The sequence below is a fragment of the Canis lupus genome, chromosome 2, assembly GCF_011100685.1.
Source record: "Canis lupus familiaris isolate Mischka breed German Shepherd chromosome 2, alternate assembly UU_Cfam_GSD_1.0, whole genome shotgun sequence".
NCBI lineage: Eukaryota > Metazoa > Chordata > Mammalia > Carnivora > Canidae > Canis > Canis lupus.
In genome coordinates this window covers 67,533,954-67,556,487 of record NC_049223.1, presented here as the reverse complement: position 1 = coordinate 67,556,487, position 22,534 = coordinate 67,533,954, and the positions used below count along the sequence as shown (strand labels likewise).

Here is a 22,534-nt window from a genome sequence, read left to right as displayed (position 1 = left end):
ACTTGGGGATTGGCTGATATTTGAAGTCCTAGAGTGGATGGGCCACCCAGGGATGAGGCAGATGGGACGGAGAAGCCTGGCCTATGGGTGACAGCTCTGAGAGATGCTGAGATGAGGGGCCCAGGATCATAGCCCAGACCTTCACGGTGGTCCAGGCAGCATGAAGCCATGAAGGGTCCGACTAGAAGGTGGCCTTTCAGCTTTGACCCCATGGAGGTCCTCAGTGGCATGTAGCAGGTCTCAGGCAAGAGTTCTTTTCTGCCGAAGATTGTGGGTGACATGTCTCCCTCCTCCACTTAGCTTGGAGCTCCCAGATGGCAGGGCTGCCCCACCCCCATTTACCTTAGTTTCCCCAGCACTGGTCCCTGTGTGGCCCAGAGGATGTATATCCAGAACGACTGGATAGGTGGATGGTGGATGGGCCAGCTGCCATCAGGATACTGTTTTCAGAAGCAGCTCTAGGTGTTTCATTCATCCACCTATCCAGCCCTTTTCACCTTGTGGAGCAAGAAAAACAGTGTGCTTGTGCTGCTGTGAGGGTCAGGGTTACGGGTCTCACAGCTCATAGCAGTCTTGGCTGCTCTCTGGGGCTTGAACACATCCTGCCCAACCACCAGCCTGTCTCTTCTGTCTGTCTCTGCAGGAACACTCAGCCCCTGGCCCCATCTCCTCTGCCCCAGGGGGCGCTGCCCTCAGGCTGCTCCCTCTGACCTCCACCCCCTTGGCTCTCTTGCCTCCCAGACCTTCTCCCCACCCACTTTCCATTCCAGCCCCACCCCTCAGCAGGCATTCTGCACCCCACTGTCTGGCCTGGCCCTCACTACCTCCCCTCTCCCACTCTCTTTGGTGCCTGAAGGTGGCGGCTCAGGGACCCAAACCTGCCCTTGTACTTTCACACATCCGTGCTTCCGCTCAAGCTGTGGTCTCTGCTGGGAATGCCCTTCTGCCTAAACACACACCTGTCCTAAACATACACCTGGCCGGTCTCCTGCTTAAAACCCCTCCCTTAAGACAAGGTCTGAGCGTGACCCTCCCCACCCACCACTTGCGATGGCCCGCCATGTCGAGCAGGTCCCAGGCTTGCACAGCTAGGTACCCACCCCACAGGCTTGCTGGGAGGCTCCCATGAGATACTCCTGGAGTGAGCCTAGCAGGAAGCCTGACATCAGTAGGAGCTTAGCAAATGGCCATCCCCCGACTGCCTTCCCCGCATTTGACACACAGGTGTACACCAGGGCCAGGGGCACAGACTGAATCATTAAATTACTTAAGACCAGCCAGAGGAGGACAAGGAGAAATTAGGCAGAGACTGTGGGGATCAGATTAAGTGGTCCGGGGCAAATCCTTTTCTTCCATGGCCCCAGCCAGGGGGAGGGGCATCCTTGTCTGCCCAGGAGCCTGACAAGTGGCAGAGAGGATGCTCTATCCCAGCCATGGGACCCTAGGCCAGCCACCTTCTTCCCCCCATATCTCCCTGATTGGGGGTAGGGGTGAGCCTTTGGGAAGCCTGAACTTGACATTGAGCTGAAGAGGAGGAGAAGGTAGCTCCCCCAGAACTCTGAGAACAGCTGGTGTGGTAGGCAGACTCCTGGGCCAGAGCAGGAATGAAGCGGAGCAGCCTATTTCACCCAATTTCACAGATGAGAACTCAGTCTCTGAGAGCGGATGCCCAGCAGTGCAGTGCGGTGCTCCCTTCTGTCTCTCTGTCCTTGTGGCCTGGAGCAAAGTGCCTCCCTCTGCAAAATGGGGATGCAGATACTCCCTTCTTCCTGGGGCTCTGAGGAGAATGTCAGAGAAGAGCTTTGTTAATTGTCAAATTGTGTGTGGTTGCCTTGAATTCTTCTTCTTATTCCTTCATTTATTCATTCTGTCGTGCAGCTCTCATTGTTGGTCACCTCTGGGCCTGGCTGCTGGGGATACTGAGATGGGTGAGATAGGTGTATCTAGTTCCTGGGTCCCCTTCCCCCCAGCCTGGAGCCTCCACTCCCTGGCTCTCCAGCTCAGTTCCCTTCACACTTTCCCTGGTGGGCAACAGATGGGAGGGACAGACAGGTCCTAACGCTGCTGGATGAGTGGGTGCCCGCCCCCTGGGGTGGTGCTCATTGTATCCTAAGACAGGACATAATCACAAGCCAGCAGTCAGGATGCCTTGTCTTTCCCCTGGACAACTAAGGGACCAATCAGCTGGACTTTGGAGTCAGGCAAATTAGAGCAGGAATCTCAGCTCTGCTTACTTGCTGTGTGACCTTGACCAAGTCACTCCACCTCTGGGAACTTCAGTTTCAGTTACAAAATGGGGATGATGAAAGTACCTGTCTTTGAGTGTCAGTGTGTCTGGTACAAGGTAGGCAGTTGGTAGATGGCAGCCTTCTGTCATTACTGTGTTGAGGTCTTTCTGAGAAAGGGATCTGGAACACTCAGGGAGAACTCCAGGCAGGAAATGCTTCTTAATGCTGGGCTGAGGGAAGGGCAGCTTGGTGTCTGTGGGTAGAGGGAGCAGGAGAGCCCTCAGAGGGCAGGGGCTGTCCCAGCCACCCTAGAGGAGGCTACTCTGACCCTCAGCCTGGCCAGGCTCAGACCCCAAGCAGCCCCCAGGCTGGGAGTGAAAGGCAGAGGATGTTTTGTGTAGGTATCTAGCTCTTTGCATGTGGGTGTTTGCTCAAGCAAGGACTGAGGTTTGCAAAGCAAATTCCCCAGAGCAAATGGCTTGAGCAAATCTAGTTACCAGTTTGACTCTGGCACCCTAGCCCTGTTGTCTTGGACAGGTCCTCCCCTTCTTTCCAAGCCTCAGTTTCTTCACCTATAAAATGGGGTAATAATACCTCCTGTGCTTATTTCTCAAGTAAAGATTACAAGGATAATCTATATTAGAAGTCATTATGAAAAGTGTTGAAATTAGATTGTATTGAGAGCTTTCTCCTAAAACCCTCTGCCTACAGTTCCAGTAGGGGCTCCTTGGGCTTCTAGGACCAGGAAAAGAGGTTGAAGGCACTTTATTTTGGCCTTGCCTGTTGGAAGTTTTACTTCAACAGCAATACCAGTCGGTATTTAGTAATTTCTGTAAGAGAGAGATAAAGAAGAGAATATTGATGGAGAACAAGAGTCTTCAGGATGGTCCCTGTAAGTCACTTCTTGACTTACTCCCGGGTTGCAGGAAGACTAGAACCCTCTGGAAGAGTAAGATAGCTCTGCAGGCCCATCTTTCACACTGCCATGGTTGAATGGCTTTCTAATTGCACGGGCCTGCCATGGAACTTGCCAGAGGTGAGGGCCACCAGTAGATTGTCACATACTTCTACTGAAGAGTCCTAAACTGCCCCAGCCGCAGGCCTCCCCAAGCCCCTCCTTAAGCACAGTATGCTGACACACTCTTGTAGGTAAAATGTTGTACGCGTCCATGCTTGTTTCTTGAAAACTCTCCAGAGGTACAGTTTCTCAGGTCTCAGGGCAATAATCATTTGGGTCTCTAAACCATCGTGCCAAATTGCCCTTCAGAGTGGCCGTATCTGATGACCCAGGCTGCCCCCTTGTTCTGATGAGGATGTCTGCCTTCAAGGGGTCAGTGGTCAGAAGGGCAGGGATCAGGGTTGGACAGTTACCTCTGTTTTATGGCCATTTACAAAGTGCTCCAAGACTCCCCAATGTGTCTCTGTCTGGGAGGGGGGAGATGGGGGGCTTCTGTGTGGAATCCATGGGTCCATGGGGTCAGCTCTGCAGCCTTGGGCCCTTCTAGGGGATGGGGGTTGGTCTGCCCACATCAGGGTGATGGGGGGACTGGGAGCACAGCTGATCTGTCTCTGACCTTTGCCCTCTGGGGCCCACAGAGGGAGACACTGAATTCCTGACTTTTCAGCCTGGAGACCTGTTGCCCAGGCCTGGGAGGGGGTCTGTTGCAGGATGAGGGTCCCACAGGGGCAGGGGTCCCAGACACCGGGCCAGTCTTGAGTGGGCACGGCTGATGGGAGCTCGCCCCAGGCGGGTGGGGAGGGTCCCTGTGACAGTCGCTCTCTCCCCGCAGGATGGCCGAGCCTCGATTTAACAACCCCTACTTCTGGCCCCCTCCTCCCACCATGCCCAGCCAGGTAAGACCAAGCGCCCTCCGACCGCCCTCCCTCCTGGAGCTGCTTTGCTTTGCCCTGGCTTCGGCCCGGCCTGCGGGGCTCGGGGCTCGGGGCTCCTGGCTCGCGGGGGACCGGCGGCCCGGGGAAGGGGCCGGACGCGGCCCCAGCCCCCTCAGTGCCTCTCCTCTCCCGCCCGCAGCTGGACAACCTGGTTCTGATTAACAAGATCAAGGAGCAGCTGATGGCGGAGAAGATCCGGCCGCCGCACCTGCCGCCCACGTCGGCCTCGTCGCAGCAGCCGCTGCTGGTGCCGCCGGCGCCGGCCGAGAGCAGCCAGGCGGTCATGTCGCTGCCCAAGCTGCAGCAGGTGCCGGGGCTGCACCCGCAGGCAGTGCCGCAGCCCGACGTGGCGCTGCACGCGCGGCCCGCCACCAGCACCGTCACAGGTACGGCGGGCCGGCGGGGCGGGGCGGGGCCGGCGGCCAGGGGCGGGGCTAGCGGGCGAGGGGCGGGGCTGCCGCGGGCGGGCCGGGGCGAAGGTCCCCTCCCATCCTGGCCTGGGAGGACCCCCATACCCTGACCGGGGTGGGGCGCTGCCTCCTGGGAACTTACGGAATCCAGAGAAGAGCCCTGACCGGACTTGGGGGTGAGGGAAAGGGCCATGTGCAGGTGCAGGTTGGCTGAGGGCCGTGGAGCAGGAAGAGGGAACAGCACGTGCAAGGCGGGTACGTGTGTAGAAAGCACACGTCGGAAGGCCTGTCGGGGTGGGAGGGCCAAACGACGATGATGATGGTGGTGACTATAATATGGCAGCTGACTCCAGTTGAGCCCCTGTGTGTGGCCGGTGGTGTTCATGCATTACTCCCAGCAGCCCTGTGGGGTGGGTACTGCTAGTATGAGGTTGAACAGGTGATTATTTTTGACTACGAAACAGCAGTTTCCTGTTCACTCTGACGTCTCCATTTAACAGATGAGGAAACTGAGTCGGAGTTGCACAGTCAGCAGGAGGCAGAGGCAGGCAGCGTGGCTCCAGAGCCCATGTGTTAATGACCCTTGGCTCTACCTGGTCTCAGAGAGGAAGCCGACCAGATGTGAAGGGCCCTGTGGGCCAGGCTGTGCAGTTTGGAACTTTACCGGCAGGCAACCGGGAGCCATGGACGATTTTTAAGTAGGGGAGGGAAATGCTCAGATTTGGGTTGCAGACCTGAGTCTGGCTGCAAAGTGAGGACTGGCTTGCTGAGAGAGGAAGCAGGGAGATCTGCAGGAGAGAGTGGTGGCCTGGATCAGGCAGAGGCAGTGGGCATAGAGAGAAGGGGATAGATCTGGGACTTGTTGAGGGGAATGGACAGGGCTTGGTGCTGGACTAGACGTAGGGGTGAAGAGTGGGAAGGAGTGAGAGAGCACCCCAGGCACTGCCCGGGAGGTGGAATCATAGGAGGAAGCACCTAGTAAGGAAAAAGGTGAGTTCAGTCTTGGGTAGGTTGATACCAGGGTGTGGGGCACATCCTGAGGTGGTATCACGGGGCCAGGGCTGCCTGACCTTTACCTCAGAGCCTGGCGGCCAGGCTTTCTCTGGAGGCCACTGCAGCTGGGCCTTTGTTCCTCCCCTGGCTCACCCCTGCCTCTCTCCTCCTTCGCCCCTTCTCAGATTTCCCAGGAATTATGGGACCCAGTGAGCCTCCCCCGAGGCCTCACCAGCTACACTCTGCACATCCCCCCCTTATTATGATTTTATTAAATTTATTTTTTTCATTATAAAAGTAATATTAAAAAAGTAATATAAGCATATTAAGGGAAATTTGGAAAAAAGCAAAACTAAGGGGGAAAAAAAACCCACTTATAATCCCCAGCTCCTAACCCAGCAGCTTAGAGAGCCTTTTGGTTCATTTCCTTCCTTTTCCATCTTGTTTATTTTTTAATATGCGTGTGTGTTTTGCTGAGCTTGTAGTAGGGCTTTACCCATGACTTCAACTCACTTTTCCTACTCACCATTCTATGAGAAGCATGTTTAATGCTTTTTTTAATTATAAAGGTAATTCATAGTCCTTATAGAAAATTTAGAAATTGCAGACAAGCTGAAAAGAAAAAATTAGCCCGAGTCCTACTATTGTTAGCCTTTTCGTATGTTTTCTCTATAATTTATTTTGTTTTATTCTTTAATCACAGATATAAAAAATGGATGAATTCACCAGGTAAAAAAATTCAAATAATAATAGAAGCAGATAGACAAAGTATGAAAGTCTCCTTTTACCAGAAAATTCTTCGTCCTCCCTAGAGCAAACCACAATTTATACACAAATTTAGTTGGGTGTGTCTTTTCAGATCTATTTCTGAGCATTTACACACACATCTTTATTGTCTTTTACATACATATGAAGCTTAGGTGTGTGTTTTTTTAAATAGATGGGTTCATACTGTCTGTGATTTGCTTTTTCACCTGACAACAGCACATTTGGCTTTCTCTCTCCACCACGCCATAGCGTCTTTCTTGTTTTTGTGGCTGCTCAGTCCTTTATAGGGAGGATGGACCACATCTTTTTACACAGCCCCTGCTGAAGACAAACTGGTTGTGTTCAGTTTGGTCGTACAGAAAGTCCATATACACACATCTTTGTGCTCATGTGCAAATATTTCTTCATGTGCCATTTCTAAAAGTCATTGGTTTGTCAGAAGTTAGGTACATTTGACATATTAATGGCTTCTGGCCATCAGCCTTCCATCGAGGGTGATAAATGCACACTCCTGCTGGCAGCAGGTGACACAAACAATTGTCTATCTCTGGATCTTACCTTTCTCAGTGGATGGATTTTTAGTTTCTTTCTAAAAGCAGCATTGTTTTTGTTACATGATCATTACCACTTTCCTCTTGTGGTCTGCTTGACCTGATATTGTAAATGTTTCTAGTCCTCTCATTTTTAAAAGAATGCCTTTTATTGCAAAAGTTTTTTTTTCTTTTTCCCCTTTTTTAAAGTAATCTCTACACCCAGTGTGGGGCTCGAACCCACAACCCCGAGATCAAGAGTTGAACACTGCTCCTCTGACTGAGCCAGCCAGGCGCCCTTGTATTACAGAAGTTTTTGAAAAAGTTCATTGTCAAATAATCAAAGTACAGTTAAGCCAAAAAACTTAAAAAAAAATTTTTTTACTCCTAACCTTACTGTCCACTGTCCACATCACTTTTGGTACCTCTTCTTCCCCTACTTACTTTTTCTGTACATACATATAACATGTCTGTTCATTTGTTTTGTGCGTGTGTTTCATTTCACAAACATCATCTCTTTAATGGGCAGTTAATATTCAGTAGAGAAGGTTGATCACAGTTTATTGACCTCTTCCCTCATGTTGCATATTTTGATTACTCTGATTTTTGCCATTGCAAATAATACAGTAGTGAACATCTTTGTGCTTTTTTGCTGTGGTTTGAAGTATTTCCAAAGGGCCTCTGTTACCAACCCAATTTAGTCCTTAGGTGTGTAAGGCATCTTACACGTACACAGGCTCTCATGGAGTCACCCCTGGGTAATTTACGAAGGGAAGGGGAGGCTCGGAAAGGACTCTGCAGCTGCCCCCACCCCCATGTCTTCCACAGGTCTGGGGCTCTCCTCCCGGACCCCGGCTGTGAGCACGTCCGAGTCGAGTGCAGGCACGGGTACCAGCACCCCGTCCACACCCACCACCACCAGCCAGAGCCGCCTCATCGCCTCGTCCCCCACCCTCATCTCAGGGATCACCAGCCCCCCCCTCCTGGACTCCATCAAGACAATCCAGGGCCACGGCCTGCTTGGCCCCCCCAAGTCCGAGCGCGGCCGCAAAAAGATCAAGGCGGAGAACCCAGGGGGGCCGCCTGTCCTCGTAGTCCCTTACCCCATCCTGGCCTCAGGCGAGACTGCCAAGGAGGGCAAGACATACAGGTGGGGGTCTTGGTGGGAGGGGGTCCACATGGGCATGGGGCAGAGGCTCGCCCTAGATGCCCAGCAGCTGGGGTTGGAAAGAGGGACCCTGGGGGCTGAGGGTGGGTGCCAGGCCCAGAGGAGTGGGAGTTCTGACCTTTTGCAGGTGGGCTGGGGGCTGTACTCTATGCATGTGCAGGGCTGCTGGGAGCCAACCTCACAGGCAGCCTGGAGATGTGGGAGTCTGATTCTTCCTCCCTTCCAACAATGTTCTCAGCCCTCAAGTTACAATCATCTGGGGAGCGCTCAGAAAATGCCAATCCCAGGACTGTACCTCCAGAAATCCTGATTTAATTTGTTAGGTGGGGGGACATGCAGAGGTCCAGTCAGCCCTTTTTGAAAGCTCCCCAGATGCTTCTGATGTGCAGCCCAGAGGAGAACTTCTTACTCCTGAGTGTTAAGGAGTAAGGAGTGTTGGGCACACCTTTCCAGGACTGCTGTGCCTCTCCTCCCGGGGAAATGTAACCCACTCCCCTGCTGCTACAAATGGGCCCCCAGTAGGACAGCCTTCACCTCCACATTGGAGGATGCTTGGGTTGGCAGGCTGCCCCCTGTCTTTCCAAGGTGGACTCCTCACAAGAAAGCCCTGTGCCAGGTGCGAGGTCTGTGTGCTGCGGAAGTCCCCTGAGCTTACAGGCAGAAGCTTACACTTCCCGGGTATGATGTGCCTCTTGCCCCACAGGTGTAAGGTGTGCCCGCTGACCTTTTTCACCAAGTCTGAGATGCAGATCCACTCCAAGTCACACACCGAGGCCAAGCCCCACAAGTGCCCGCACTGCTCCAAGTCCTTTGCCAACGCCTCCTACCTGGCCCAGCACCTGCGCATCCACCTGGGCGTCAAGCCCTACCACTGCTCCTACTGTGATAAGTCCTTCCGACAGCTCTCCCACCTCCAGCAGCACACCAGGTGAGTGGCCTGCCTGGTGCTGCCCCCCTGCAGCCGGTATCAGCTCAGCACCTATGCCAGGTGCAAGGACCTTCTTAGGTGCCTACTGCCCTGATGGTCAAGACCAAACTCCTTTACTTGGCTTTTGAGGCCTCTGATAATAGGACTTTTATAGACCTCACTGGCCTCTGCCATCATTACTATGCTGCCCTTCCCAGTGTTTCTCATCTGCTGTGTCCTTTACCTGAAACACTCTCTCCCTTCTTTATCCTGTTTCTCTGGCCCTCTCCTAGCCATCTCTCTATTCAGCTTCCCCCAGGGAAGTCCTCCTGGGGCCCCAACAGGCCATGTGCATCCCCATCAGAGCAGTGGCAGGCTGTCTTGCCAGGTTCTTTGCCCACCACCCCAAATACATTGGGTGTTCTTGAAGGCAAGGGCTTGGTCGTCTCCATTCCCATATCCTCATTGTGTGGAGCGTAACAAGCAACTAGGCATTTGTTGAATATTTGTGGAATAAATAGAACTATCTTTTATAGGGCATATGATTCATCCATGTAACAAATATTTACAGAGCCTCTGCTCTAAGACAGACATGATCCTAGGTGCTGGAGACACAGCAGTGAATAAAACAGACAAAAATCCCTGTCCTCATAGGCATACAGTCTAGCGAAGTGTGTGAAAGACAGCCTCAGAAATACAAATGCTTTGAGGAAAGACAAATTTTTGCAGGGGAATACAGACATCAGAAAGGCTAACTTGGCACTCACCAAATAAAAATACCATAGGTATTTAAAGAAACATACCAAAGGTTACCAAGATTGCAGTTCATCCCTTCAGAGAGGAAGAGACACAGTGGTTCTCTCCCCCAGTGATGATCACATCTGTGAGCATTGCTATCTGTTGGCCAATATCAGCTTTGTAAAAGTCGGGGATAAGGTGATTTTTGCTGTGGAGCTTGTAATTCGCCTGGAGCAATCAAGTTTTCTCTCTTTGGGGGACTAATGCTAGACAGAGAGACCCTAGTTTTTGTTTCTAGGTTTTTAAAAATTGTTATCACTGTTGTGATTTATTTGTATATGTCCATGGTCTTAGTAGGCTTTATCACAGGATGCAGAATGCCTTGTCTAGTTCTTGGACTCGGAGACCTAATGTGTAGGTTTGATAAGTAAGAAACATTGGCAGAGTGACAGCAGGGCAAGCCTCTGTTTCTATCGCTCCTGTGCCTCCCGAGGTATAAGGATTTGACCATCGAAGTGTGTCCCAGCAATTTTCTTTTGTTTTTGTTTTTGTTTTTGTTCCAGCAATTTTCTGATGTTTGTCATTACTTTGATTTCTTTTTTAAGTTTGGCCAGTTTTTTTTGGACACAGGCATATGTAATGAGGTGTTGATTTTTTTTTTTGTTTACTCGTTGAGACCGAGAGATACAGAGAGAGAGCATGAGCAGGGGGAGAAGCAGAGGGAGAGGAGGAAGCAGGCTCCCCACTGAGCCAGAAGCTGGACAAGGGGCTCCGTCGCAGGACCCTGAGATCACAACCTGAGCTGAAGGCAGAGGCTTAACCAACTAAGACACCCAGATGCCCCTGGGGGTGGGGGGGTGATTAATAAACAAAGTCCTGCTGGTTGTATGGCTATTAAAATCAGAGCATGTGACACTGAGGTTTCAGAGTTAACTTCTGTCAGGAGACCTCGCAAAACCCCGGGGTCATGATTTTAATCTTGTGTGTGAAAAAATTTCTTAGGATATTATCTAGGATCAGAAAGCTAGAACCATTCAGTTCAGATTTGTTGGGTTGTTGCCCCTACAGTCTGTAACGGTCAGGGTACGTTCTTTTTGCAGATTTCCCGTTTGTCAGTGTCTTGGGCTGGCAGGAGCCACTTTTTCTGTAACCTTAAGGGCTGGGGTTTCACAAGCCAGGGAGCAGATCTAGTGCAGCTTCCTAGGGAGGCCACATTCCCACATGTGAAGGTTGGCCCTTGTGTTTTGCTCTCAGGCTTGTCATGCCTAATTAAATGAAATTTGTCTTTAAATGTGACATTTCTGGCATGGTCATGGTTACAAATTTGATTTACCCAATTATATCCTGTAGGGAAGGGGGACAGATTCTTACTGACCCTATTTACCAAACTAACAGCCACGAGGAGTAAATGATCCCAGTAAAGGCACTGTATTTGTCAGCGATTATTCTGAGCAGTTTTGTAGGTGGGGCCAGTAACATGCTGTTTCAATAGAACTATTTTTTAATTTTATTACTTTTTTAAAGATTTATTTATTTATTTGAGAGAGAGAGAGAGAGAGAGTTGGGGGACAAGGGAGGGAGGGGCAGAAGGAGAGAGAGAATCCTTAAGCAGACTCCGTGCTAAGCACAGAGGCTGATGCAGGGCCCAATCCTACGACCCCGAGATCATGACCTGAGCAGAAATCAAGAGTCAGATGTTCACCTAACTGAGCCGCCCAGGTGTCCCAACAGAATTATTTTAAAATTTCCTTGATAATTCATGAGTTTATATCTATGTTAACTTTGTTTAGTTTCCCTCTTCCCCCAGAATTCTGAAGGGTTAGTTGCGAAGGCACCATTTAAGAAATATTTTATTCCTTGTTCAAACATAGCCTCCTAAATTGAGGATTAGAGGCAGATCAAAGAAGAAAAGGGTCTTCTCATATCCCCTTTAGGAAATAGAAATGAACTCCGGTTAAATCACTTTCATTCAGTTCAAGGTCGTAACACCTGTTCTGCTGATCTTGGGTAGTCTGCTTTGCCACAGTGTCTGTTTCTGGACTGAAGAGTCTTGGGTCCTGCCTTCTTGTCAGGCAGTGTCCGGTCAAGGTGATGGCATCAGCGTGGAAGCTGTGCTCATTCATCATCTATTCCCTGAGAGAATAGACAGCCAAGTGTGTGTGCTACGGGCCTTTACTCAAGCTTAATGTCTTTTTCAGAAGACTCAACTTCTGACCTGAAGTAGACGCCTTTAGGCAGCTGGGATGGGGAACTGTTGATAAGACTACATGGCCCATTTATTGTAATAAGCAACATTTATTTTAACAATCAACAATGTCAGAATGGAGGAGAGTGGAGTCTTCTATTAAGATATAATGTATGATCAATTTTTCAGATTAAGAACATACTTGAGGCAGCAAGGGCATTGAGCCATCTTTAGGTTCTACTTTATCTCATAAAGCATGTGTTAGGACTGTCACTAATTAAGTGTAGTTAAATGTAGAAAAAAAATTTTTTAAGAACATTACTTTTTGATTTTTTATTGTACATGAAAATAAATTACTGTTTTTTTTGTCTCCATTTAAAAAAGTGCATATATAGGGACGCCTGGGTGGCTCAGTGGTTGAGTGTCTGCCTTTGGCTCAGATCATGATCCCGGGGTCCTGGGATCAAGTCTCACATTGAGCTCCCTGCAGGGAGCCTGCTTCTCCCTCTGCTTATGTCTCTGCTTCTCTCTCTGCGTCTTCATGAATATATAAATAATAATTTTTTAAAGTGCACACATATATAATTCTATATGATATACTATATATTTATATGAATTGCATATAATCATATATATAATACATATAAATATCTATTTATACACATATATATGTACACACACACATAAAATATAAAATTTTTTTTTCATAAAATATAAAATTAATGCAGGGGCTCGATCTCACAATCCTGAGATCATGACTGAGCTGAAATCAAGAGTCAGGTGCTTAACTGACTGAGCCAACTTGAGCGTTTCTTCTTTTGATTTGCCAACTTTCTTACGCTTGCATCTTTATAGGACAGCCCTCGCTCTAGTGTTTGCTAATTAAAACTAGAAAATACAAAACACTTGATCATTTAGAGCACTCCTCTTCTTATAAATCAAAGAAAAAATCTTTGGTGTCGTTGGTGGCCATCTAGAAAGTCCAAGAGCATTTAGGTGTAAGAGATACTTTGATAACTTTATTATTCTGCTTTGAGGCCTGGATTTGAGAAGGCTAGGGCACAAGGTGGGCAGCCTAGGCAGGTATGAGCCTTGGTCTAATAGAAAATAAACATTAGTAGCAAGTAGTGATAAGTATGAAGAATCTTAGTTTTGGGGCACCTGGGTGGCTCAGTCAGGTAAGCGTCTGCCTTTGGCTCAGGTTGTGTCCTGGGATCCTGGGATCGAGCCCTGCATGGGGCTTCCTGCTCAGCAGAGACTGCTTCTCCCTCTCCTGTGTCCCTTTCCGTGCTTGTGTTCTCTCACACACATGCTCTCTCTCTCATGATAAATAAAATCTTTAAAAAAAGAATCCTAGTTTTTTTTAGAAGTAAACTTTTGTTTTAAAATATTAAACAAGGGATCCCTGGGTGGCGCAGCGGTTTAGCGCCTGCCTTTGGCCCAGGGCGTGATCCTGGAGACCCGGGATCGAATCCCACGTCGGGCTCCCGGTGCATGGAGCCTGCTTCTCCCTCTGCCTGTGTCTCTGCCTCTCTCTCTCTCTGTGTGTGACTATCATAAATAAATAAAATAAAAAAAAATAAAATTTGGTTCCTTAAAAAAAATAATAATAAATAAAAAAAAATAAAAAATAAAATATTAAACAAGACCATGACCATAAAAGCAGCAAAAAATTAACAGGCCTCTGAAGGGGAGGATATTTTGCTGATGTTTTTTGATCCAAGGATAGTTTTCTATTCCCGAGGACACATATTTTTTTTTCTCTTGAGTGATTTGAGTGCATAATGGTAGGAAACCAAACAAGCAACGTAAGAGGGTCCTATTAACATTCGAGACAAATTATTAGCCATTAGACAGCGGCACCTATAATTAAACCAATGTGTCCTAATCCAGTGACAAAGAGGTGGGTGTCCTAAATGCCCACAAGTCCCTGAATCCGTTAGAGAGACAAACAAAAAAAGCCAGATAAAAAGAAGCAACCAGAATCCAGGTTCCTTGGTTTTTTTTGTTTGTTTGTTTGTTTGTTTTATGATAGTCACACACAGAGAGAGAGAGAGGCAGAGACACAGGCAGAGGGAGAAGCAGGCTCCATGCACCAGGAGCCCGATGTGGGATTCGATCCCGGGTCTCCAGGATCACGCCCTTGGCCAAAGGCAGGCGCCAAACCGCTGCACCACCCAGGGATCCCAGGTTCCTTGTTTCCTACCATTCCACAGAGACTCACTCCTGCTTTTTGCCCCTCCACAGAGAACTAATCAGGGCATAAATCAAATCCATCCTCCAAGGGTGACTGCCAGTAATGATGGGAATAAAAGACGATCATGTCCAAGGCTAACCCAGCCTTGGTCATGTAATAGAAATGGGAGTTAGAAACAGGTTGAGCAAGATTACTCTGCTTGTTGAGAAAGATGTGCCTGGGAGCATTTTGGTACTGTAGTTTAGAGGAGCTAGAGCATTTTGGTGGGACCTCCCGTGAAAGGAAGACACAGCAAGTAAAGAAAAGCAGGTGATTGGCAGAGTGTTCTAGAAATTCAGATTCAGGGTTGGCCCAGTAAATAATAAATACCACATGTAGTTCAAAAGAAAGTCAGCAGAACTTTGTAGTGAGTCCAGTCATCAAACAAAAACAGCATTTGTCACACATACAACAGCAGTTAGCACATGTATATAAGATCACAGATGCGCAGCATCACGATGCCAAAATCAGGGATAGCATTTTGTGAGTGGGTTAGTGAGTTATAGGAAAAGGCACAAGTGACTGGATTTGTTTACTCAGGCTGAAAACTGGTTTTTTGCATTTGTTTCTCTTCTCTGGGCTCTGTGATGCGTACATGTGGACCGATGCTGGTGGCAAGGGTAGGTGTCGTTCAAGTTCCACCAATGATGATGGTCATGGTAATAAAATCGTAACAACAACTAGTCCTTGTCAAAGGCTCCTGGGTGCCTGGCCCTGCAGAAGGTGATTCCATACAAGGCATCGGTAGAGTCCTCCTACACTGTGAATCTGTGTTTCTAAGTAAGAGATAGCACATCTGAAAAATTCCAGGGAGAGGGAGTCCTCTTGCAGAAGGCTCAGTCGCCGAACTTAGCGTCATGTGAATTACAAAGCACAGTCACTCTACGTCCTTTATTACCTGGGAAATAAAAGACCAGTGAGAACTAATGAACTTTCAATGATTTTATGTAAACATTGAGTAAACTCTTTGATTTTCATAAAGTATTTGTCTTAAATAGAAATGAATGCATTAAAAAACTATCACCATGAAAGTGTCTTAGGAACACCCTTAGAATAGGTCACTGAGTCCTTACAGTCCTTTCGGTTATTATTATCATCCTCGTTTTCGGGCTGAGGAAACTGGGGTCAGGAGGGCAAAGTCACTTGCCCAAGGTCACTCCGCTAAGAGGAGATGGAAGTGTGTTCAAGCCCAGATCCCCCAGGAGCCTGCATGTGGCACAGGGAGGAAGGGGCTGCGGAAGTCAGGCTGCAGAAGGAGCTTGGCTGGATGGAGGTGCTAGGCACAACAGAGTGAGTCTCTGGGGCCCCGGGGTGGGGCCCCTGTATTGCCTGGGGTCCACGGTGAGTTCCCCTTCACTGCCCCTGTGGGAGCTGGGGCTGGGCTGTCCCCTACTGAGAAGGTGCAGGGCAAAGGCAGGACTGTGCTGTGGGAATTGAGGACTTACTTCTGACTCGCAGTTCAGGGCCTGAAGAGCTTGGGGGCTGTTTCAGGGAAAGCACACAGCCTTGCCCTCCAGTCACCCAGCTGGCACTCCCCAAAGCCCGTTCAGAGCCAGCCCACTGGTGGGTGGCACACACAAGGGCGATCAATGGTCAGAGGCAAGCCCTGGCCCAGAGGAAGCCCTCTGTGACCTGGAGGCTGGTGGGTGTGGAAGTGTTCATAAAAGGGAAGTATGTGGTAGTGGGGAGGACCATCTGGGTCAGGTGTTGAAGGGTCTGTAACCCTTCCTAGAGACGGTCAACAGCACAAGCAAAGTTCTCTGGGGCCTGCTGGGGTATGTGTCTGCACGTGTGTTGTGGGGAAGTTGGAAGGATGCCGCACTGGGGAGAGCAGTGGTGGAGAGCGAGGCTTTAGAAACCAAGGCCTTGAATACCGAGGCACAGGGTTTGGACTCTGTCCTAGAAAAGGGAAAGACGGTGGAGGTTGCCAGGTGGGGTCATGACAAGGTCAGGTCCCTGTGCTGCTGCACAGGTGGAGGAGGCAGGGCAGGTGGGGGGAGGCAAGGCTGAGGCTGGGAGTCCAGAGAGGAGGCCAGGCAGCCTTGGCACTTAGACTAGAGGAGGCTGGAGGAGGGCTTGGTGGGGTCCCTGAAGAAGGACCTGATGTCCTCTGGAGGGTGCTTGGGCAGGCAGTCAACAAATACTTGTGCAGTACGGACGGCTTTGGTTGTGCGGAGCATAGTACTGTTGACTGTGACCGGCCTCGGAGAGAAAACTCACTTTCCTACGTTCAGTCCATGACTACGTACCATGTCCTCGAGCTGAGCCTGCGCCAGGCCCTGGCGTAATGGTGGTAAATGAGACCAGGGAAGCACTTGGCCTCAGGAGGCAGTCCAGGAAACAGTGACTAGATGGTGACAACATAAGTACCAACGCTTGGGGCGGGGGGTGTTGGAGGGCTACGGAGGGCAGACCTGATCTAGGGAGTCAGGAAAGGTGCCCAGTCAAAGCTTCTATGCTGACAATAGGAGTATGGGTTTCCACCAGCCATTATCTGAGGGAAGCATGCCCAGAAGAGGGGACAGCCAGCCTGGATAAAGGAAGGAGCCTGGAATCTAGTGGTGCCAAGAGGAGGCCAGTGGGAATGGAGGCTGAGAGCAGGGGAGAAGCCCAGTGGGAGGTGAGGACTCTGGGGTGGGTTGTTGGGGGGGTGGGTTAGAACAAAATCAGTGCATGTCCCAGGGTCCCTTGGTCTCCTTTGCCCTTCTTTTTTTTTTTTTTTTTAAAGATTTTATTTATTTATTCATAGAGACAGAGAGAGAGGCAGAGACACAGGCAGAGGGAGAAGCAGGCATCATACAGAGAGCCCGACGCGGGACTCGATCCAGGGTCTCCAGGATCACACCCTGGGCTGCAGGCGGCGCCAAACCGCTGCGCCACTCGGGCTGCCCTCCTTTGCCCTTCAACTGCAGCTGAAGGAATACCCCAGCCCTGGAGGGGAATGAGAATGGGATGAAATGGAGGGCTATGGCCTCAGGCCGGGTCAGTCCAGATAGCTGTTAAGGTCCTTCTGTTGTAGAGACAGGGTGCCATAGCTGGGATGAGTCCCCACGTGTGTGACAGCCAGAAATGTACAGGTCGAATATGGGTTCTCAAAACCAGGCCAGCCCGGTGGCATTTGGCAAGTCTCCATGCAGCTTGTGGGCTGCCCTGTGCTTGCCCTCCGGTCCCCACCTCATGGAGGAGATGGCGGGATGGGGGGTGGCTGCCTTTCCTGGGGATGCAGCTGGGACACAGGTGTGGCGGGCAGAGTCATCAGTCAGACAAGGTTGCCTGATGAGAAACGGATCTCCGACCAGGAGGTAGGGTGCAGAGGAGCAGGGAGGTGAGGCCAGAGCCCATGGTGAAGGGCCTTGAATGCCACACTAAGGAATCTGGACTATCCACGTTAGTAGTGGGCAGCCAGGGTCTTACTGCTGGCAGAAAGGGTTCTTCTTTCTGGCCTGGCCAGCACGGGGCCTGCTGCGACAGGAACCTCAATTTGTTTGCTCAGTTTGTTGATGAGCAGAGCAAGCCCCGTCAGCGAGGTGGGCTGGGGCACCAGGGACAGGAACCGACACCAAGTGGCCAGGGCCGGGTTTTCCCTCCCCCTGATGCTCGGTGGCAAATGAGGGAAACAAGGTTCAGGCCAGCCAGCATTCCGCTGCCCACCTGCTTGGCAGAGAGGATTTGCCAGAACAGGTGACAGAGGACAAGCACAGGCTGAAAGTGGAAGGCTCGCATGGAGGACGGGGCTTCCGCCCCCGTGTGCCGGGCTCCTGAGCAGCTGCACACCTGCTCTGGGCCCACCTCCTCCTCACCTGGGCTGTCAGACAAGCATGTGCAGCAGCGCAGACTTGAGCAGAAAATAAGCCACATCAGCCCTGAAGTCATCACTCTGTCCGGAGTCACCCTCTCAGGGAGGCCCACCCTGACCACCCTATTTAAAATAGCACACATACCGGGACGCCTGGGTGGCTCAGCGGTTGAGCGTCTGCCTTTGGCTCGCAGCATGATCCCAGGGTCGAGTCCCGCATCAGGCTCCCTGCATGGAGCCTGCTTCTCCCTCTGCCTGTGTCTCTGCGTCTCTCTCTCTCTCTCTTCTGTGTCTCTCATGAATAAATAAAATCTTAAAAAAAAAAAATAGCACACATACCCCCACCACCACCATCCCAGAACATTCATGCTCCCTCCACCTTATTTTTTTTTCTTCTCACAGCACTGACTACATTCTACATGGGACTTACTTACTTACTTTATGTTTGTTGTTTGTTTCCATGAGGCAGTGGCTTTTTGTCTGTCTTGTTCATTCCGAGTACCAAACATGGTGCCTGGCACACGGGTACCCAATGTAATAATTGTTGAATGAATCAATGATAGTAATACTGGCAAGTGTTTACTGAGTCAGCTCTGTGCCAACACTTGGATAAGCCCCTTAACATGTTTTATCTAATGTGATCTTCACAAAGTGAAGTGAGGTCATATTTTTATGCCCATTTTGCAGATAAACTGAGGCCCAGGGATTTCTTTCCCCAAGGTCACCCAGCTTGTAGATGGTAGAGCCAGGATGAGAACCCAGGAGTAGGAGTGGACAGAGGGGCTGAACTTCAGGCCTCACTGTCCTGCATTCTCTCAGTAGCTGGGGTGACCAGGTAGCCACCATGGATATGTCTCTGGTGTGGGGACAGGGCAGGAGACAGAAATTGGGGGCCAGTCAGAGAGAGAGAGGCTTCCTTCTGAGGGAAAGAGGAGGGTGGACAGGGCAGTTCCTGGCAAGCTGTGGATCTGTGTTCTTTTCCGTGGTGGTCTGCAGGTGGGTTAAGAGGAGAGGGGCAGAAAGCCGTCTGTGCAAGCCCCTGATGTGTAGCTGGAGGCTGGGCTGGGTCTCAGAGTGCGTCTCTGAGTAGGCGCTGGTGGTGGGCTGGATTCAGCAGGGGGGCTCTGGTCACAGACTGGCAGTGGGAGGCCAGAGAAGGAAGGAGAAGGGGGGGGCGTCGTCTTTGAAGTTCCCAGCTCTTGCCTGGTGCTGCTCTCTGGGGAGTGGAGACCGGGAAGCTTGGGAACCAGATACACGGTGCAGGTGCAGGCCGTCCAAGGGCTTGGGGACTGGAGCTGGCCTGGGGTACCTGTCAGGGACTTCTACCTCACTGCACTGCCCATTACAGAATCCACACAGGCGACAGACCCTACAAGTGCCCACATCCTGGCTGCGAAAAGGCTTTCACTCAGCTCTCCAACCTCCAGGTGAGTGCATGCCTGGCTCTTGCCTGCTAGGTGCAAAGGGAGCAGAAGGGGGTGGGGCTGGGGAGCCCTGCCTGGCCCCTGAGCTCCTGCTGTGCACCCCCCCCCCCAGTCTCACCAGCGCCAGCACAACAAGGACAAGCCCTACAAGTGTCCCAACTGCTACCGGGCCTACTCGGATTCCGCCTCCCTGCAGATCCACCTCTCGGCCCACGCCATCAAGCACGCCAAGGCCTACTGCTGCAGCATGTGTGGGCGGGCCTACACCTCGGTGAGTGCCTGGGGTCCCTGGGGAGCCTCCTCCTCATCAGATCTGTAGATTCTCCCCACTTTCCAGACAAGGAAACAGGCCCAGAGAGGGGAATGACTCTCCGAGATCATGATGGGTGGCAGAGCCAGTTCTGTTTTTGGCTGCCCTAGGCCCTACTCCCGGCCACCTGGTGGCCTTCAGCCTACTTTTCCCGGGCGTGGTTTCCTCTGGGCCCCGGAACACTCCAGGCAGTAGTGGGGGCGCCAGGCACCCGCCTCTCTGCTCTTGAGAGCCAGGGAGCGGGAAGGGCCTTCTCCACTGGAGAAGTTGCAGGCCCCATCGTGGCCGCTAGGGGGCTCAGTGACTCGGCCCAGAGCCGCCTCGTCTCTCGAAAGGCCTGAAGGGTACAGGGTCTTTTCATCCAACCCCCTGTCCCTGGGTGGGAAGGCTCCCTAAGCAAAGAGGCGCTTCGGCACCCGCCAGAGGGAGTCTGGCAAGTCGCTTGGGTGCGTGTGTTCAGCTAATGAAGTATTCTGGTCCACAGAGCCCACGTAAACCCAGACAGAGCGCACTGGGCCTCCTCTTCCCTATCTGTAACACAGAGGAGGTTGTAGTTCTCACCTCACTGGGCTGTTGGCCAGCACAGTGCCTAACAAACGTCTGCTAACACAGCTGTTTATTCACTTGGTGTTTACGGAACACTTGTGCCAGGCATTGGGGCATCACGATGAATCAAACACACATATTCTTTGCCCCCAGGGAGGTTGGAGTCTATGGCTGGAGACAGATATTAAACAAGTAACTACACAAATAAACATGGAATGACAAGTTGTGGTAACTGCTCTAAGCCGGGTTTGTCACCCTCAGTGCTTGGTAACATTTGGGCCAGGGCCCTCTTCATTGGGGGTGGGGAGCTGTCAGGTACATTATAGGATGTTAGCACCAGCCTTGGCCTCTGCTCACCAGCAACCCCCTCCTTAAGCTCTGACAACCCCAAATGCCTCCAGATGCTGCCAAATGTCCTGGGGCATTTGAGGTCTGAGGAGGGGCTCTCCTCAGACCAAGAACCACTGGTCTGAAGGAAATGTAGGTTGATAAAGCAGCAGGGAGGCTGGAATGGATTTGGGAAAGGGGAGTAGGTCTGGGTAGGCCAACTGAGGGGGCCAGTGAAGCCTTGAAGGGTAAGGAGGGCAAGAACCTTCCAAGCAGGGCACTGGTGAATGCAGACACCCTGAGGTGGAACAAACATGGCGTGTCCCAGGAACTAAAAGAAAATTAGGTCATACAGGGCTGGGGGGCCCTGTTAGGGAGTTTGGATATTTGCCAGGTGAAATGGGAAGCCATGGGTGGTGGGGAGGGGACTGTCTGGAGGGTACTTTTGAAAGGTCACTGACTGGAGGGGGCACATGTGAGGTGGTCAGCAGTATGTCAGGTGCCAGCCAGGCCTGCGTCACACTGCTCCTTCCCTGGAGTTCACAGGGCAGAGGAGAGATGAAAGAAGGCAGAACCTGTAGGGAAGGGCCCCCAGGGGCGAGGTGGGGCACCCCAGACTGAGGAGCCCCACTCAGCTGGCTGACCTTCGCCCCAACATTTGCCTCCTCACACCTGCTCCCAGGGAAGGGGCTGCCAGAGTTGTGGCTGCAGTTCTAGATGGAGTCTATTTGAACTCTGGGGGCAGGAGGTGTCCCAGCTCACCTGGCCTGCAGCCCCACCCTGAACTGAACTCCTTAGAACAAGAATAATGACCTTTATTTTTAATATATTTTTGTTTGTAATTAAATTAAGCTGCCATACCTTTTTTAAAAAGTAGGCTCCATGCCCAGTATGGGGCTTGAACTCACAACCCTGAGATCAAGAGTCACATGCTCCACCAACTGATTCAACCAGGCACCCCAACATCCCTTTTATAAAAAAACAAAAAAGTTTAATGGATTGAATTTTAAACTACCTTATACATAAAAGAAACATTTTAGAATAGTGAACACTCTGTTTCCATTAGCCTCCAGAGCCATCAACTAATCTTGCCTCATCCATATCCTTATTTTTGGAAGTAAAATAGACATTATATTATTCCATCTGAGAATTTGCTGAGAACGCTCAGCAAAAGGACTCCTCTTTTTGAACATATCCACGATATCTTTACCATTCGCCACTGGGTATCATCAAATACCCAGTCAGTGTTCACATTTTTGTCTCCTGAAGGCCAGAATTTTATTTCCTTACAATTTGATTTTGTAATCATGATCCAAATAAATAAGCTCCCTACACTGCATCCAATCAGTATGTTTTAAAATCTGTTGATCCCCCCACCCTGTCTTCCCCACCCCCACCCTCCCCAGCCTGGGCCTTTTTTTTCCCTGCAATGTGTTCATTGACAATGGTTTCCTAGTGTGGACGTGGCTGATTGCTTCCCTCTGGTGGTGGTTCATAGCATGTTGCCACCACACCTGAGGGCTTGCTCTACCACTTTCTGAGCAAGGTGATGTTTGAGGCTGGAGGGTGAGTGGTGGCTCACCAAGTGCTCCACCTCCTCCCACTGAGTGTGAGGGCCTCTGGGCCTGCAGGTGAGCCTTGAGGTCACCTCACCCACCCACCTGTGGGTGCCTCAGGTCAGACTTAGCAGAACCTGTGGGGGCACTCAAGGGGCGAGCCGAACATGCCCAGTTTTATGCTTCTGCAAGTCACCAGTGCTATCAGGTCCAGCTTCTTACCCAGGGAGGGTCGAGTGGGGTGGGGATTGGAGGTGGCTGCAGTGGCCAGGGCTCCCATCGCCACCTGGAATGCAGTGTAGAGACCAAAGAAAAAGTAGTCCCCTTAACCCATACTGCATGCTGGGAGCTCTGCCCACTCTAGCAACCCTCTGAGGTTGGGTCTTCAAGAGGAGAAAACAGGGTTGGGACATATGAGATGATGTGTCTGAGGTTCCACTGGTAGGAAACGGCAAAACCCAGCTCAGACCCAGGCCTCCTGCTCCTCCCACACTGGAGCACCAGCCAGATGGGGGCAGC

The 22,534-nt window shown here is 50.9% G+C and overlaps 1 protein-coding gene and 1 long non-coding RNA gene across 5 annotated transcripts in view; one reads left to right on the top strand and one right to left on the bottom strand.

The window, feature by feature from the left end:
* ZNF362 (zinc finger protein 362) overlaps positions 1–22,534 on the top strand; it is a 40,324-nt gene that overhangs the window by 15,817 nt on the left and 1,973 nt on the right. For all 4 annotated transcript variants that reach the window (XM_038531166.1, XM_038531163.1, XM_038531164.1 and 1 more), the window contains 6 exons: positions 4,019–4,082; positions 4,261–4,507; positions 7,651–7,972; positions 8,694–8,918; positions 19,201–19,279; positions 19,389–19,547. In XM_038531166.1, the coding sequence (XP_038387094.1) occupies positions 4,020–4,082; positions 4,261–4,507; positions 7,651–7,972; positions 8,694–8,918; positions 19,201–19,279; positions 19,389–19,547 (1,095 nt within the window). In that variant the 5' untranslated portion in view covers position 4,019. The remainder of the gene's footprint in view (positions 1–4,018; positions 4,083–4,260; positions 4,508–7,650; positions 7,973–8,693; positions 8,919–19,200; positions 19,280–19,388; positions 19,548–22,534) is intronic.
* On the bottom strand, positions 1,062–4,384 carry LOC119870349. The gene is made up of 3 exons (XR_005355875.1): positions 4,270–4,384; positions 2,313–2,481; positions 1,062–1,777 (listed from the first exon to the last, which is right to left on the bottom strand). It is a non-coding gene; the product is annotated as an uncharacterized LOC119870349 (long non-coding RNA).